This window comes from Protobothrops mucrosquamatus, unplaced genomic scaffold, assembly GCF_001527695.2.
Source record: "Protobothrops mucrosquamatus isolate PMUCROS unplaced genomic scaffold, P.Mucros_1.0 scaffold393, whole genome shotgun sequence".
NCBI classification, from domain to species: Eukaryota; Metazoa; Chordata; class Lepidosauria; order Squamata; family Viperidae; genus Protobothrops; species Protobothrops mucrosquamatus.
The window spans coordinates 102,898-121,196 of NW_015386724.1; the positions used below are offsets into that span (position 1 = coordinate 102,898).

At 35.9% G+C, this 18,299-nt stretch overlaps 1 protein-coding gene across 1 annotated transcript in view; it reads right to left on the reverse strand.

Moving 5' to 3' along the window:
- The window catches only part of BIRC6 (baculoviral IAP repeat containing 6), a 146,088-nt gene that overhangs the window by 60,260 nt on the left and 67,529 nt on the right, over positions 1 to 18,299 (reverse strand). Inside the window, exons 43-55 of the mRNA XM_015815994.2 lie at positions 18,079 to 18,189; positions 16,138 to 16,271; positions 15,655 to 15,782; positions 13,060 to 13,622; positions 11,410 to 11,585; positions 10,738 to 10,834; positions 10,159 to 10,353; positions 7,356 to 7,556; positions 5,998 to 6,277; positions 4,606 to 4,862; positions 4,209 to 4,317; positions 2,948 to 3,169; positions 741 to 1,398 (exon numbers count right to left, since the gene is read on the reverse strand). Coding sequence (XP_015671480.1) covers positions 741 to 1,398; positions 2,948 to 3,169; positions 4,209 to 4,317; positions 4,606 to 4,862; positions 5,998 to 6,277; positions 7,356 to 7,556; positions 10,159 to 10,353; positions 10,738 to 10,834; positions 11,410 to 11,585; positions 13,060 to 13,622; positions 15,655 to 15,782; positions 16,138 to 16,271; positions 18,079 to 18,189 — 3,131 coding nt within the window. The remainder of the gene's footprint in view (positions 1 to 740; positions 1,399 to 2,947; positions 3,170 to 4,208; positions 4,318 to 4,605; positions 4,863 to 5,997; positions 6,278 to 7,355; positions 7,557 to 10,158; positions 10,354 to 10,737; positions 10,835 to 11,409; positions 11,586 to 13,059; positions 13,623 to 15,654; positions 15,783 to 16,137; positions 16,272 to 18,078; positions 18,190 to 18,299) is intronic.

The following is an 18,299-nucleotide window of genomic DNA, read 5'->3' on the forward strand; positions in this document are numbered from 1 at the left end:
GTAGCTGGCAAGCGGCAGAGACGGAGCAGGCCGACCACCAGCTGGCCCAGCCCAAGGGAGGTAAGGCACCTGCCGGAAAAGGCGGAAAAAAATGGCGGACAAAAAAAATGGCGGACAAAAAAATGGCGGACAGCCTTGCTTGGCGACCCCCATGAAATGGTCGATCGACCCCAAATGGGGTCCCAACCCACAGGTTGAGAACCACTGTTTTAGACAGAGCATATCTGGAGGAAGTTCCCTAAACTCACATCCCGCTATTGGAATGGGCTATTCCAACCTTACCCAAAGAGCCCAGACTTTGAAGCAAGCCATTCTCGATTCCTAACACAGCTAGAACCCATTTTGATCTGTAATAAAATTTGCTATTGCTAAGTTCTTGAAGTTGCTTCCCATGTTATGCAGTAGCATAAGAATCTCAGCAGTTCCAGAATCTTTATTCTGTAAGATGACTGTGCTGTCCTGCACATTTACTGAATTCTGATCTCATCATAGGTGCCAGAATAGAAGAGTTGGCCACACCACAAGGAAATCTCTCTCTGCGAGAGTTGGTCAGGAGGTTTAGGTCGATTTCACCATAAAATACGATGTAGTTGATAAGTCTAATTGCAAATACAATGGACTCGGTAGTTAGAAACTAATAATCCTACCGTTCTTTATGTGACGTTCTTTTTACGTTGCCAGCGTAAAAGTTACCGACAAGAGACGACTCATCAGTCAGGATAAGGACTTCAAGAAGTAAGCAAAGTAGGTCTAGCACTATTCTGTTGTGGTGCTGTAGCATGTCCTCCAGAAGTAGCACCAGAATGGCAGAGTAGAAATAAAAGTGCTGTCCATAGTGGATTGACTTCAGAGCCACCTAACCAGTCCTTCATAAGGTTGCTGTTTCCAACTTCTGTCAAGAATCTGAGAACAGGGGCAACTAAATCTGCTGTTATAGGCATTTTATGAAAGTGCTGTGGAACGTGATGCCTTCTGATCCTGTCTTGGGAATTATCGGTTGATGGAGCACTGAAATCAGAGGCAGAAGTATGGTTAAAGCAAAAGTTTGCAAGGCTTCTTACAAGGAGGGAGGGCAACCCTGAGTCCAATAGTTGTTTAATAGCTTCAGGGGACTGTGATGAGGCAGCAAGAGTGGCCAAGTGCGATTCAGTTAGTGCAAGGGGTGCTTGTGCATTTTTAGAGTCATCTGTTAAAGACGAAGTAAGATCCTGTTTTTTGCTGTCGTCTGTCATAGACAGTCTATGTTGCAACTGGATAGGGGGAGGAGTAATACCCATCCACCCCATGAGTAAGGAAAAATAATTTGGATGAATATGGCACATAGAACAAAGGAGACTGTCAACAGCTTTCTTCAAAACCACATTGCACGGAAGAGACATGGACCAATTAAACAGAGACCTAAGGAGAAAGAAAAAAAACTAAATTAGAAAACTGTATATATTAATTACACATAAACTAGCCTTGAATTCAATCGTTCTATTTAAACACAGACAACAGAAAAAGCACACTGCATGACTAAATATTGATAATATGAATTTTGAGTCACTAGGGAAGTTATTGAGGCCAATAGCTACTGGTTTGCAATTATAGTTGCAGAACAAGAGATTTTTTTAAAAAGCTTATGTCAACAAATAAAAAGGGAGGCATAAAATCAATTAAATCTAATATGCCAGGTACTTTTCATACAAATTCTTTTTTCTCAAAGTATTATTGTCTCCAATTTACATTAATTTGAAGCTCTGGAACTATAAATTTGATGAAGTTTTCCTGTGGCGTAGCTACAGATCTAGATTATCATATATTCCTTCGTCATTATCTGAAGATACTGAAGATTCAGGCTAAACTACTATGGTTCTGTTCAGGACTTGGGGTTTATTTGAATGCACATCCTCCTGAAAATATTTGTACAGTTAAATTTCGTATACTCTTGATGCCACAAAATAAGTGACTGCCTTAAAAGGGACTAGACCTGCCAATTAAGAGATGTACATTTTTAAATTGAATTTCTGAAGATTAACACTTCCCAAGAAAAGCAAGTTTATAGGTAAATAGACCTGTTCTGGAATTGCAGTTATAGAACCCTTGCCACTGGCCTATACTAGTACAGAATCAAAACTTTCACTGCATCTTAAAAATACCCACATTTGAAGTGAAAACTAAGAAGACTTCTCCACAAGAGCTAGAGTAGACATTGTCCAAACAAGCAGGAAAATCCTATTGGATTATGAAGGTATATGGAAAACTAGTTCCATATTTCTGAATGATAATGATCATAACAATCACTTAGCTTTGTGCATGTTTTTTTTAAAAAAATTACAATACAGGGAGTCCTCGATTTATGACCATAATTGAGCCCAAAATTTCTGTTGCTAAGCAAAAGTTAAGTCGGTTTTGCCCCATTTTATGACCTTTTTTTGCCAGTTATTAAGTTAGTAACATGGTTGTTAAGTGACTCTGGCTTCCTCATTGATTTTCTTGTCAAAAGGTTGCCAAAGGGGAAGGGGAATCACATGACCTTGGGATACTGCAACTATCATAAATACTTTCCAGTTGCCAAGCATCTGAGTTGATCAGGTGACCATGGAGGGATATTGCAACAGTAACAAGTGTGAAAAACAGTCATAAGTCACTTTTTTCAGTACTGTTGTAACTTTGAACGGTCGCTCAACAATGGTTATAAGCTGAGGACTACTTGTACCAGCTTTTCGTCAAAAACGTATGAAAAAAAAATCAGTAAAACTTACATGTAAAGAGCAAAGGACTGGTGGACTCATTGGGAAAGCCACTTTTTGTGGATACAGTTTTATTACATCAGCAATTTATGTTTTAAGTACTTGAGTGTTTGTGGCACTCAAGCATTGCAGAGATTTAAAAACAACAACAACAACACATGGAGCTCTAGTCCAGACCTCTGTCACTTAGTAAAACTAATGCATAGGCTACTTACTCAAAAAGGTCTCTGTTCAACAATGCTGGCAAGTCATAGTCTACAAGCAATTCATAGCTATGCCATAAAATTGCTGCTACGCAATGCAAATGTGAAGGAGATGGCATGAGAAGACCATATTCTCTTGTAGAACTGTTTGGACAGACGTAGTTAACTCGGCCACTTTTTTTCATGGCTGCAACTCTTGCAGAATCACTGACCCATTTCAACAACGCTTGAATTCTAGAAGATGGAAATACATTAAGAAAGCATATGGTAGGCATATTTATTTATCTGTAAAACATATATAGCCACCTGTCTTATATATAATAATCCTAAGCAGCTCACCAGAAAAACAATTTAAACAATAATGTCACTCATACATTCCCTACCATGGTGGCCTAATATCCATCAGTTCCTCCCCATTCTAGCCTAAATATCTGGGATAAATGACAAGTTTTCACAGCTTTCTGGAAGGCTACGAGGGTAGGAGCCTTTTAAGGTATATTTGTGGAATCTATTTCTATGCTGCCGCTATCAAAATGACTCTTGGTGGCTCACATATAAAAACAAAACACAAAAATAAAAACACAATAGCGCTACAATAATGCATAGTAACAATACTGTGCAACAGATTTAAGAAAATATGAATATTAATGTAGGAGAAAAAATAAATTTTAAACCAGCACATAAGCAAAAAATAATCTCAAACCAAAAATTATTTAATAACAACAACATCTACCTATTCTAGGTTCTTGGGAAAGACTTCATAGGTGGACAAACATGTCAATTTCAGTCTAAATATATGGCTGACTGTGTGACCAGCCACAATTTATTAAACTTGTAATATGCCTGATTTTCAATGACTCTGGGCAGCTCACAACAATCAAACAATATCACTAATTTGTTCTGGCTTTTATATCTTGTCTTATGTTCAGTGATTCACACATACAGGCTCCCCTCACAGAGGGGAATTTGGAATTTTAGTATATTTTAACTTATTGACAAGAAACTCAAAGTCAAAAAGGAGGCTGCTATCTATTTTGCCGACTAAGAGCAAATTTTGTTCTAATTCCCAAATGTCAAATATACTAGTCTCTATTGGCTGAAGTTCAAATAAGCAATATCCCCATGTATACTGCAGAACTGCAACTATGCATACAAAATGGCTGCATCCAAATTAGATTACAAAGATATGTTTGTGAAGAAGAAAGGAAGGATACAATTTATAGATCTCAAATTTGTCCAATTAAGTATGTCTGTTTAAAAAGAAAATATTTACCTTTCTTTTGTTCCAGGGTCCTGAGTCGTCCCAAGCTGATAGAGAATGTCAATTGTGGAGTCAGAAGACAGGCCATTCAATCTTCCAAAAAGCAAGGGGCTGTTCAAATCTTCTCATATAAACGAAAGTTAAAAAAGGAAATTTACTAAGGATGATATAATATATAATTCACTGGCCTGCCAAGATATTTTAATAGTTTTAATTAAGAAAAACAACATTTCCCCAAGTTCTTACTTATGATAATTACAGTTTGAAAACACAGAATTGGAAAAATCAAGACATATTTTCACATCTCACTATATGTAAATGCATGATAATCTACTAATATACTTCCTTTTTTTGTGAAAAGAAGTCTCAGCAAGCTTAAAACTAGAAAGAGATCAAACTATTTTCTTACCTGTAGGGTCACTCCCAGAGGCAGAACAATTTCTTAAAAGAATGTCAATTAATTTGAGGCCAATTTTAGTGGACTGAAGTCCAATTTTTACAAGCACAGCCTCAATATTTGGAGAATGCATGCCACAATATGGTGACATCAGTAGAGCAGCACATGTCTGCAAGAGGTTGGCAGTAGGTGCTGCAGCACTAGCCATCATTCCTTCTAAATCACTTATGTGAGTGAGGCAATGGTGCAACAGCCTTAACCATCCAATGCTGGAAAAGACAGAAGCACAATTAAAACAGATTCCATCTTGACTTCAACACGAAAAATAATTAATATGTAAGTTGGAGTGGAAAATCAAAAAGTACTGTTCCCCCTCCCCCTTGCAGGTTTATCCAATTTATTTAAAAAATATGAAAATAACAGTAGTATTTCTTTTGAAAGAAACCCCTGTTAAGATATTTAGACTTGAAGTTCAGAAGTTATTCTCATGGAGAGGTTAACCTGTTCAAAGCTCCTCAAATCAAAATTACAGGCCAGGACTGTTTATGTTAGGTCACATTAGTACGAGTTACAATGAGAATGGTATGAAACTTTAAAATCTAAATTTTAAAACTACAGAGCATAAAAAACATTATTCTGGACTTGCTTGTCAGAAATTTGAATCTTCATGCCTTACAAATTGTCTGTGAGGCTTAAATTTATAATCCAATGCTTCCCCCGAACAGAAAAGAATTATTTATGGTTATTTCCCAAATCTAATTAGTGAAAAAAATATTACAGATTTCAGAAAACGAACAAAGGTATAATAACCATTAAAGGCTTACATATTAAGCCAACAAATGTCAACAAAATTCAAATTTTTGTTGGAAGTCTAGTCGCCATAGGGGACCGTCAGCCTTACTAGGTAGACCAAATAGGAGATGACTAGATAAGCTAATTCTACTTTATTATAAAACTATGTTAACAGAATCTTGCAAGCCTGAAAATACACTTCTCCTATCATCTTCTTTACCGCCTGAGAAATTAGGGAGAGTCTCTTGTGAGCATCTTGCCCCACCCAGTTACCCAATTGTGGGCTATGCAGTCTCTTATCTGTTCGTTCCCCAGGCAGAGTCTCTTTGCTCTGCCTCCCAAAGTCTTTTTCAAATACCATTACAGGAACAGATACAATCTGTACGAAAACTGCAACTAGAAGTTTATTTTCAAGCCTGATTGTCAAACTTGCAATGATCTTTAGAGAAATGTGATTCGGCATAACTCCACACAATTTCCCTCTCCCCTGCTAGCCTGAGGTTTGCTGGAGGGACAGTATGAATAATAATATCCATTAAGTCTTATAATATAGCAAAACTGTTTCACGCAGGAAAAACGAATTAGTCTGATATCTCTACTGATAAAACATACCTTGTTTTAGATACCTGGTCTTCAGAAGGAAGGAATGGATTATTGACTGTTGCAGAGGAAGTATTACCAAAGGCAGTGAGTCCAAGTAGTTTAATCTGAGATAGTCCTAACGTGCTAGCATCCCGTGGGCGATGAAGGCGAAGACACACAGCTGAGGCAACTTCAGCTTTCACAAGCTGTATTTTTATGTAGGTAAGACCACTTGTGATAACAGGTGTTGACAAAGGTAACATATTCACCCCATCTGCACTTATTTCAACAGATACCGAAGAAGGGCATGCTGTAGAGATAGGAGTGTTCACGTATATTTATATGCACAACAAAATTTACAGACATCAATTTCATTACTTTAAAACATGAAAGAAATACAAACATTCACATATTGAATGGCAATAGCCTTCCATCTTTCCCAAGTTGGTAAAATGAAGACCCAGATTGTTGGGGCAATATGGAAATAATGCTTACATTGTAAGCCACTCAGACAGTGCTGTAAAGCACTATGGGACGGTATATACTATAAGCCTATATGCTATTGCATATTTAAAACTATGAAATCTTGTGGCATATGTCTATACACACTCATAGCACCTGGAACAGTCAGTTATTGAACTAACCAAGGGAAGACAGAATTATAATCCTAAAAGTATTGAGATTATCAAAAACAAATGGCTGCTATTAATGTCTATAACTGACTAGACTCACTAACACATTTGAATCTTCTCAGAATGAGGAAGTAGGTAAGACTATAGTGAAAGAGAGGGCCAAATATCTTAAGACAGCTTTTAGGTTACTCAAAACCAACAGAGAAGTAGCTGGTATGTATAGGTCAAATAAAAAAAGGTACCATCAATGAATCAAATTTTAAATATAAGGAGTTTCTCTCTCCAAGGAAATTAAAACTAAAACTAAATTAAGAAAAGATCATAAACTTACATTTAAAAAGGTATAGTGTATAAGCACAGCAGAAGCATGGATGGAGGACAAAAGATGGTGAACAATTTTGATATAAACTATAGCTATGTTTCTTTTTATCTCATGACTTTTAATTTATTTGTTTTCCACACTCTATATAATGTTGATAATAAATGTAAGAATTTTGAAGGTTGTCCACTTTAGCATCTAGAACTTTGTCAGATCTTTTAAGATAGACACTTTCTTCCAAGTATGAATTTTACAATAGATTTAAAACTGCACATTATTTGGCATAGACCCAGCAAGTTGATTTATTGTTTAAGATCTTTAAGATGGAACCTAGAATCAGATTGTGTTACTGGCACTCTTATTTTCTCACAGTAATGCTACTTCAAAAGAGTTTCTTTACTGTACAACAACAAATGAGGTATTGTAAGGATACCTACTTGCAAGAGAGGCAAGGTGTGGCTGAATATGTATTTCTTTTAGCAACACTGCAGCAGGGAGATGAATTGTAAGGTCACACCAGGCTTCCTCAGGTAGAAAGATGTAAGACCAAGCGGCAGATCGAGCCCTTCGATGTGGTGGAGTTGCCTGCAGCAATACTTCAGCAGGCTGGGCTGTAGGACTACTTGACGTAATTGAGCCTTCAATAAATAATTGCCATGAATTTAAAAAACACGCCAGATAAACTTGCAAATTATCAAAAAGCCAAAAGAGAAGAGAAAAAAAGAAAATATCGGTGTTGCCCACGGGCAAGCAGTTGAACTACATTTGTGGCTACATATATTTTACTCAGTGTTCTTTATATGCTAGAACTAGAACAAATAAATATTGCACATGTGATGTCAATCACGGAGTATTTCACTTCCATTAAAAATGATAGTGCTACACAGTTCATGTGAAGGTTCCTAATGACTTGGTGTGAAAAAGGCATCGTATGGATTAACCTTATTGCGTTAGGTAGGCAAACATAATGTAATTTAGATCTTTACTTTTAGCTTTGTGCATTTACATTGTATCTTTCTGAGTACTGACTGTGGCTGAGTCTGAGTGTATGCACAGTAGAGAGATAGATGCACTGTTAATCAAATCAGACAGCAAGAATGAGAATGGATAATTCCCTATACTGTATATTCCAGAATGAACGAAATGGTAACTGATGAACGCTTAGAGAGAGGCTCACTCTATTGTTTGTAAAGAAGGAGACTTTAAAATTTAATTTTATAGGGTGATCTCTATCCAAAACTGATATACAGAGAAAGCCTGTAATCAAGGACACTCCTCAAGGAAGTTCTCCTGGCATCTTTCACCCAAGTGAAACTAAGAACTAAGGAGAAACTTCCTGACAGTTAGAACAATTAACCAGTGGAACAACCTGCCTCCAGAAGCGGTGAATGCTCCAACACTGGACTTTTTTAAGAAGAGACTGGACAGCCATTTGTCCGAAATGGTATAGGGTTTCCTGCCTGAGCACGGGGGTTGGACTAGATGACCTCCAAGGTCCCTTCCAACTTTACTATTATTATTATTATTATTATTATTATTATTATTATTATTATTATTATTATTATTATTATTATTATTATTAAGTCTCTAAGAAAAAGCATCCCCATTATCTTAGAAATGAGGGCTGTCATCAGACCATCTATGATATCAGAAATTTAATTGATAATGATCTTTGGGCAGAATATATAGGCCCACAAAGTGTCTAATAACTTAAGTATCTCCTATCTAGTTTCTGCTGAAAGTAATTGCCTGTGGAACTGACTGCCTAAACAAGTAAGAAAGTGTAAACTTCATTTTATGGCCATTCTGGAGAAGGGAAGGTATTATAGAGGACAGCTATTAAGGAAATGCTGTCTTGGGTGAAAGTTAAGGAAGATTTGGAGTGGAGTTTCCCTGGCCTCAATCCTACGACAAAAATATATTTCACATGATCTTTGTCCTTACTAGTTGATAGAAATTAATGCAATAGTAGATGCATTCTTCATAACAACAGGCAATTTCTATATATTTCCCCTGGAGACAGTAAGAAAAGACAGAAACTTAATACAAATGTTTATAAATTGTGATTCTTAATTTTCAGTCATGCTTCATCCTGTCAGAGAAATATTTGTGATCTCAGGGAAAGATAGAGCATCTAATTACATAGTCTGCTCCCATGTTTAAAGATATCATTAAACAATAAAAAAACACTTGATATAAATTTGAACCACAAGTCTCTGGAAAGGTTGTTTTTTTTCCCCCCAGGGGTGTCGGTGGTGAGGAGACACTAAACAGCTTTTTAAAAATACTTTATGTTCAAAAAGTATTTGCAAAGGGAGACAGATTTTTGCTAATGATTATCACATCAAAATGCACAAAAAAATGAGACACAGTTTCTGAACCAAAAATCATAATGGGAATCTTGGTCACTGTGAAACAGAAATTTAGATTAAATGCTAAAGTGCTTAAATTTTTTAGTTACAATGAAACGAGGAACATCTAGTGATTTTCATTCAAAAAACTATGGTTAAATGCAATGGCTTTAAATCATGTTATCTGAGCTGGTACACAAATGAAGCTCTAAACATAACACTTACTAGAACATGACTAAACATATGTAAATCAAATTTAATGGTGAAGCAGTTACAATGTAAATCTCTCCATGTTTTTCATTGTGTAAGAGATTGGCATGGCATAGGCAGGGGGTTGGACTAGAAGACCTCCAAGGCCCCTGCCAACTCTGTTATTCTGTTATATCAAACCTTAGCCAAAGACTAGATGATATATAACTTTAAAAATTCTGTACAGTTCTTACAAATTTTGGAACTGTGGTATATAACAAAATTTTGTGATGAAAATTCTTGTTCAGAATTTCAGCCAACCTATTTCATGATACCTTAAATCAGGGGCGTTAAACTGCCGGCCCATGGGCCGGACGCGTCATGCAGAAGCCGCGCCCACCCATTGCCAGCAATGGCAAAACTCTCCCGATACGTTGTGTGACGTTACGTGATGTCGTGAGTTTGACATGTCTGCCTTAAATTATCATAACAACTCCCTGCACAGTCCTCCTTTCTATACCAATGTAACATTTTGTGCCTACTGTACTCCACCACCAGGTGAGGTTATTCCTTCTGTTTTCTCTAGTAATTTAATATTATTTTGCAAAATCTGAGTTCCCCCCAAGCCTGCCAACACATTCTATTCTACGAAACCTGTATGTTTCAAAATCATACCAAACCGTAGGGGTATCTAACTTACCCAATGGTGCAAAATTGTGGATTCCTTCTGCGTTATCAGGCTCAGAAGCTAGTACTCTTGCTTTCAAAGTACCATCTGTTGCCTTGCTAGGGCCAGAGTCTAAAAATTTCATAATAGTTGAAACCATGCTTCTCGCTGTGTTTACAATGGCTCTGGTACTGGTCACCATGTTATTGCAAATGAGCTGAACACCTCCTAAGAAAGAAAGTCAATAAATCCCGAGAATAACAATATGATCAGTTACCATTTAAACAGTTTTGACAAAAAGCCGAGTACAGTTTATTAAAAATCTGGAAAAAATTATGCCTACACAAAGAGAGGATATTCAAAATTCTTTGATCAAAATTTAAACCATATTTATTTGAGACCAGCCTCTTTGCAACTATTTCCACTCACATGCTCCCTTCTTTTCTCCTGTTCTCTTAATAGTCAAAAACGCTTAGAGCAAAAGTGCAAAAGTCTGAAGTACACAAATTGGGAAGGCTGGGTAGGGACACAAGGGGCCTTTTAGCTCATGTGCAAACCCGTTTGGATTGTAATTTCAGAATATTTATAAAAAAAGGAAAAGAAGATCCTTACCCATATCATGAAAAGCTTTCAGTGCCTCACTGGTATCCAGTACTCTTAAAATGAACCATAACAAAGGTTCAGACAACTGGCAAGTGGCAAGAGAACCCTAGTGGAAACAAAAAAAGAACAACATTTACCTAGTTGTACATAATCAATTGGTAAGTTAGCTATATAAGTTGGCTTCATACTACAGAGGAACAATGATCTGCCAGATCATTTTTCCGTTTGTTTCTATTTTTATTTTAAACAATTAAAATAAATGAAAGAGCACAATTCTCACAATGATTGAACAAGTTTGAAATTAACTGAAGAGCAGTGAAATAAATCTGTCAATGCCCATTATACATATTGCAAATAGTAATATCTACAGCTTATATCAGTAAAGTATTAGTTAATATTTTCATCTCAATGTAGTTTAAAGGAGTCCTCCATGTTTAATAGCTGGGCTGAAGAAAAGAACTAACTGACAAGAACATGGAAGAGCAACTAACCCAGTTGAGCAGTCAAAGATTTAGATTAAACATTCATTGCTTCTTTTCTTCAGCGGATCCCTATTTAATTCAATCAAGTTTATAACACAGAAAAGACTGTAATTAGTACTATCTGCCTAAACAACTTCCCAAACTCTTCAGCAGAGAGAGGATCAGAAATCAATTACAAGGTAATACTTTGAACACTTACTTGTCTTCCCATATACCCACAGGCCATGTAGGTAAGAATTGGCTGAAGCATCACTTGCACAGTTGTAGCTTTTTTACTGAGTGTTGTTAGGATAGTAAACAATCCATCTCCAACTGATATGGCATCCAATCCTCCATGAAAATTCTCATGTTTTGTAAGATGTAAACCACTGGCACCTAGGATATAAAGAATAATATAAATTGGAAGGCACTGTTAAACAGTGAAATATTTACGATAGCATTATCCATTTAATTCAGGATTATCTTTCAACCTTTCAAAAAAAAAAGTAACATAAAATTATCAGCTCATGTTTTTTGCTGAAGGACAAATAGCATACAAGACAGTAAGTTTAGCATACTCATAATTTGCTATTATGCATGTTAATGACAGAACAAAAATGCAAAAGCTGATATATAATGCCATCTTCAGTGCATTTTTGTAGGTTTCAGTGGGTAGCAAATAGCAATAACAGTAGATTATTTTCAGTTCTTCACGCTGTCATTTGCAAATTACTATGAGAGCTGGACCTTTTTCCCCTCAAAGATCTATCTTCTTGAATTTCTTTATGAACCTGCATAAGCTGATTTACAGACAGACCACTGAGTCAAACATAACCATTCACGTATTAAGGACAACTTTTTCTGAAACAAGTATGTTGAGGTTTTAGATCCTTTATAAAAGTACTGGTACTGGTGGCATGGGTGGGAACTGTATCTTCTCTCATATATATTTACTACACTTCATGTAGTAAAGCAGCTCTAGAATGCTTACAAGAATTGTTTGACTGCTGCAAACTCTGCACTCTTTCCAGTGCCAGATTAATAGACACTATGGTATAGTGATTAAACTGGTGGATTAGGAACAGGGAAAGACATTCAGATTGACCAGGAACCATGGGCTGACTTTGGGCTGGTCAGCTCAAGTTACTTCACAGGTAGCAGCAAAGTTGTTATAGTGGGTATAAACTGAAGGATGAAGTGCTACGTATGTCATCTTGAGCTCCTGGACGAAATATGGAACGTGTATCTAATAAATAAATATATAAGTTTGCTAAAGCGTTTTAGAAGAAATATTATTCAATTTCTGTTTTGATTGGTTTTATTTTGCTTAATTGGCTACTGCATTTTATTCTATTATTTGTATTATATTTCTATATTTTGTATGGATATTTTTCCAATTATTGCACATCATCCTCCATTTTTAAAAATAATTTTTAAAGGAAAACTTGAGATTGATTGGTATGTGGGAAAGAACAGGGTTTAACACTGAGGTTTTTGTCATTTCTAATTCTTTTGTTAGTTCGCTGAAAAATATACTGAGTTACTTATAATAATTCAGGGATAAAAAACATTTGTCATGTTACCGGAGCTATTCCAGCTTATCCATCTGCAGAGTTGCTAGGAGCAAAAATGTCTTGATCACACATATTCATTCATTCATTCATTCATTCATTCATTCATGATATATATTTGAAATACAGAGTATTCTTAACAAACAAAAACTCTAGAGCCAACTTATTTAAATATGGGCGTAGCTGGAGCTACAGCAGGTAGCATTATGGTTTACCTAGGAATTGCACACAAGCTGCTCTGATCTTTTGAGATGGTAAGCAGGCTACAGAAATTATACATGCATAATTAAAATACCTACCAATTATCATTGCCATAGCACTGCTGTTACATTGGCCCAGAGCAGACAGAATCTGGCTCATAATTTGTTGGTTTGCTAAGACTAGGTCAGCTACATAGATAGTTGAGCCTTGAGTACTCCCACTGTTTCCATTGCTATCTTTTCCACCAGAAACCTTTTCTTCATCAGAAACACTGTCCGTGGTGCTGCTGGCCATCTGAGCCCGAGCACTATATTCTCTGTTGCTTGAAAGAGGCAGCTGAACCAGGATATTGACCAACTTGAGCAAATCAAACATGAGCTGATCCCTGGTCATCTCTCCACAGACTGCTTTGGCATCCCCTGGCCGGATGATATTAGCAAAGAGTCCTCCAAAACAGGCTCGCGCGCCCACTGAACTGTCGGAACCACTACGAGACATTACTTTGTCGGTACACGTAATGTAATGGTGCACTAGAAATGTGATGGATTCAATAACGGCAGAAATGGTGCTCACTGAAACGACTTCAAAATTCTGCTCAAGTGTGAATTCCAGAAGCTTCACTTGTGCATCCAGAGGACCCTGGCCAGTCTGGAAAGCACCCCTAGAAAGAAAGGGAAATGAAAATTAGGGTTATTTAGGCTGGTGAAAAAATCAAAATACATGCATATATACATACTGTACATTTATATTTTATTATATAAGCCTAGTCAAAAACCTGCATAGAAATAAAACTAAGTACCAAAAGAGACAAAAATAAAAAATAAGGAACGGAACATAAAAGAAAATTGTAAAAACAGTTTTCAGTAGCACATTCTCTCATTTTCCATGTTTTTCAACCACTAACCATTACTTAAATATTTATGACTTATGTTGAACAATAAACACTGGAGATTGTTGCTTATATTTTAAGTCATTTCATCAATTATTTTTAACTAACCTTTTAATTTTTTCCCTAGAAAACGTATTCCAAGTGCATAATTTTGCCTTGCTATGTAGCATGCCATGTATAAATGAGCCATTCCTGTTATATTCAGTTAAACTTTTTATGAATAATATATTGTCAGTTTTCCCATCGTTGCAGATTCTTCAATTTTGGTCTCCCAAGCTTGTTATCATCAGCAAAATTTCATTTTACCAACCTTTTACCAATTTTAATATTGTGTTATTACTATTTGAGTAAATTATGATGCTTTTTATTTCTATTTTAAAAATTATTGTTAATAAGAATATTTGTGATTTTAGTTCAAATTTATTTTGAAAAAAATTCTCAATATTTATATATTTCTAATACTTCTGAGATTTTTTTTTGCATGATCATCACGTGATATAATGTCCTTTTTTATTACGGCATTTCCAGCATAACCTTTTCACGGTAATCAATAACGGAGTTATATACCTTCTATAATGCATTTTATACCAATTTTCCCCTAAATTATAGGTTGGAATGAATTTTATTAATTTTTCCATTTTGCTGTTGTAATTACTTCTTTTTAATGTTTTGTATTCACTTCAATGAACAATATTTACTTTATTCTGTCTCTGTATCATATTTCAATATCTATAAATACATTCAAATAATTTCTCTTGATTCTAAATTTCTCAAATCCTGTAATCTTTCTCAGAGTCACATCCTTCTTTCTTAAGGTCACTTTGTATTATTCCATCAATTTGTAACTGTGGTAAATTCCTGTCTTCCTTAACAAATTCATGCTGTCTCTTTAGACTAATTCCTTAGTCTGAATTATGCTATATTAGCAAATGTAATTAAATCTTTTTGCTGTAATTATCCTCAATCTAAAGTATAAAAACATGATGGCGATTGCTAGTGGTAAAAGCCTTGGACTTATTCTCAGAGGACTCCCAAATTTGTGAGACACTTTGTCTTATAATACATTCCTTCAAATTATTTTCTTCTTTTGTTTCTTTGTACCATAGACACCTTTGAAGGCCTTTGGTTAAGCTAATTCCTTATGGGAGCTGGGAAGAGTTCTATGGCAGCTAATAGAACTAAACCCAAAATGTTGGCCATCATTACACTTGATGAAAAGCTTATTGTTTCCCTTGCTGCTTCAAATGATTTAAAGAACAGTAATATTGAAGGAATCTTAGTACTATTGCAACTAGGGATTGATTAGGGAAACAGGCCCACCAACCTGTGATTTTGGTTTCTTAGTACTTCCTAAAAGATCTGAAAAGGGCACTGTGTAAAGCAGGGGTACCTGAGCCAATATGGTTTGTGAAGTAGCCCTTTCCTTCGTTTGCATACACCTAGTTTCTGATTCATTTTCTGAACCACCGCTCATTTTTATTTTAAACTTCAAAGAACAACAATGCAACCATCACTAAATAACTTCCATGATCTTAGATATAGTCTTTATTGTTTGCATCTATTGCTCCTGTTGGATTTTTTTAATGAGTATTTTAATCATTTTCTTGGCTTGCCAACAGAATTTTATGCTGATGGCTTTGAATTTTACTTTGCACGGTCCAAAAGAATTATGTTTAACAGGTCAGAAAGAATGGTAATTTAATATCCACTATCTGAAAATTGACAAATTCTAAAAACAAACCTATGCAATGTTTCTATAGTCCAAAACTATAAATTTTGGTATTTATAATAAATAAAATATTACCTCTCAATTGAAAGAATATGTATCAACTTTAATAAAAATTCACTGAACATCTGAGGGCACGCTGAAGAAAGATGCACTTGTAAACGAGTAAGAAATTCTTGCATAGCTTGGGTGGCTGTTGGGCCAACCTGAAAGAGATTTGAAGAAGTATTTGCAATTATATTCTGAAGAGCTACATTGTCTGAAATAATTTCAAAGACTTTGTTAAAGAATAGATGGATGATAGTTAAACTGTCTATCAACCTGATGTTTAGGATATGTGATTAAAATTGCACCCCATTCTGATTTCAAGGGAACAGAGATCTAAATATCCACATTTAAAACTACAATGTTAATTGGTGGGTTTGAATACTCATATTATTTCTCTTAAAAGATTAACATTTATCTATACATGCTTCCAACTGGTGGCCTGAATTATACAAAAATAAAGGTGGTATATAAATCAAATCAGCAACAAGAATTGAAGTGAATGAAAAATATTACCTGTGGACTATGTTGATTTGTTCCATGGGGATTTGTTCCAGAAAGAAACTTCACTAAAATATGAATAAGATTAGGATCTGATACCAATAGCTGGGCAGTACTTTCCTGAGATGTAATGGCACTACTAGAACCAGCTGTAAGACAAATAAAAGGTTGGTTCTTCTTCAACTTAAATTATAGTACCTATGACTGCTAACATGTTTATTCTATATGTACAGTATTCTGAAATTCTGAATTTTAAAATACATTCCTTTCCAACTATCCGGATTAATTTGCATATTCGTGGCAGTACCTGAAGTCGTTCCTAATGCCAGGAGGGTTAATAAAGTAGAGGTGTCATTCTGTTATTTAAAAGAGACCTTGGTCTCTAGCTGCCTTAGTGAATGTCTTAAATACTTAGCCATAAGGTACAAGATCTCTTTCATAGCTCCATCTGCCACTTTCAAAACAAAAGAAGGGCCAGTAGTTACAAGCAGACAAGCTGTATGGGTAAATGACAGGGGTGTCAAACTCGCAACGTCACGTGACGTGTCGCGATGTGTCGCAACTTTTTTTCCATTGCTGACAATGGGGTGGGCACGATTTTGGCATGACGCATCCGGCCTGCAGGCCAGCAGTTTGACACCCCTGATATAGGAGGAGCAACAGCTATATTTATCAAGATTTATCAACATTATCAAAACTGGAAATAAGCAATGCATCTTTTGGGTTAACAGAATTTGGAAAGCACATCATGGATGCTTACGGATATTCTCACAAAATGGCTACAATGAGTAAGTCTACCTATCCTTTAACAAAGTATTATGTTGGACATAGTTAGTCACAAACCACACACATACCAGAAGACATAGTAGCACCTAAGGATGTGTATGACTATTCCACTTTAACACTGTTTTCCTTTTCTGTGTAGGTAGCCATACCTCACAAGAAGGAATCTATATCCATCCAGTTTTCTACTTGCTAACAATGCTTGTGCAGCCTATGCTAATAAATGTAAGTGATCTGCAAAATGTATCAAAATAAAAATGTTTTGAATTCTCAGAAATACTTTGTTTCAAACCCATAATCTATATTTTGGGTCAGAGACAGCTGTTCTGACTTTATTGGAAGTGCCCCAGCCCTTTCATAAAAGTTTGGACTCAATCTGAATTGAAAACAGAGTTACTGCAAACTCAGCACATTATCAGACTGGTTGGAACCAGTATGGGAACATTTTTTTCTGCTTAGGTCAGAATAATTGATTTTAAACTCAAAACAATTGTTTTGAACTCAAAACTGCCATGCACTCCTAATAAATGCATTTAGAAATTGATCTTTTCTTTCAGGTATGTCAATTTTTCAATTTGCTTTTTAAGAACAGAATTTATTTTTAAATTAAACTTAGGTGCTGGATGCATGAAAGGTATTTTCAGGCATACTGCTGCTAATGGAGATATTACCTATCCAGTCATTGCTATTCTCTATTCAGTATAAACCTGTGGAGTTGATATGGTCGACACAGAGCATATTTTATGTAATGATCTAGTACAGAGGTCCCCAACCTTTTGGGCACCAGAGACTGGTTATGTGGAGAGAGGTTTTTCCGCGGACCGGAGGGGGTGTGGTTTTGTGTGTTGCCTGCATCCCGCAGATGGGGCTTTGCTTGTTTGTGCGGCCTGGTTGCTGGCATGCCATGGACCGGTACCAGTCCACGGACTGGGCATTGGGGACCCCTGATCTAGTATGTTCTGAACTGAAATCTAGATTCATTTGGTCAGTAATTCCCCATGTTCCATACACTGAATTAATAAAAGTGGTTCTTATTTTATGCTGATATTTTAACAAATATATTGATTAAAATGAAGCATCAACTTTTGGTGTCCACTACTTTTAGTCAAAATGATTTTTAAAATTTACTATTTTAAAAAAGATAATTACATTTCTAACTTAACTTGAACTTACAATTGAACTGCATGTTTGTCATGAGAGTTAAACTATGAAGTACAAGGCACCATGTTCGCAGCAAGGTATTAGGATACCACGCCAAGACAGTCAGGAAGCTAGTTATTGATGCTGAAAAAAACAACAAAGAGATCAAAAATAGCATATCACAATTGTAAGTTGCAGTTTTGGTATTATTGTTGAATTATTTCAAAAGGGAACTGATCATTTTTTAGATAAGG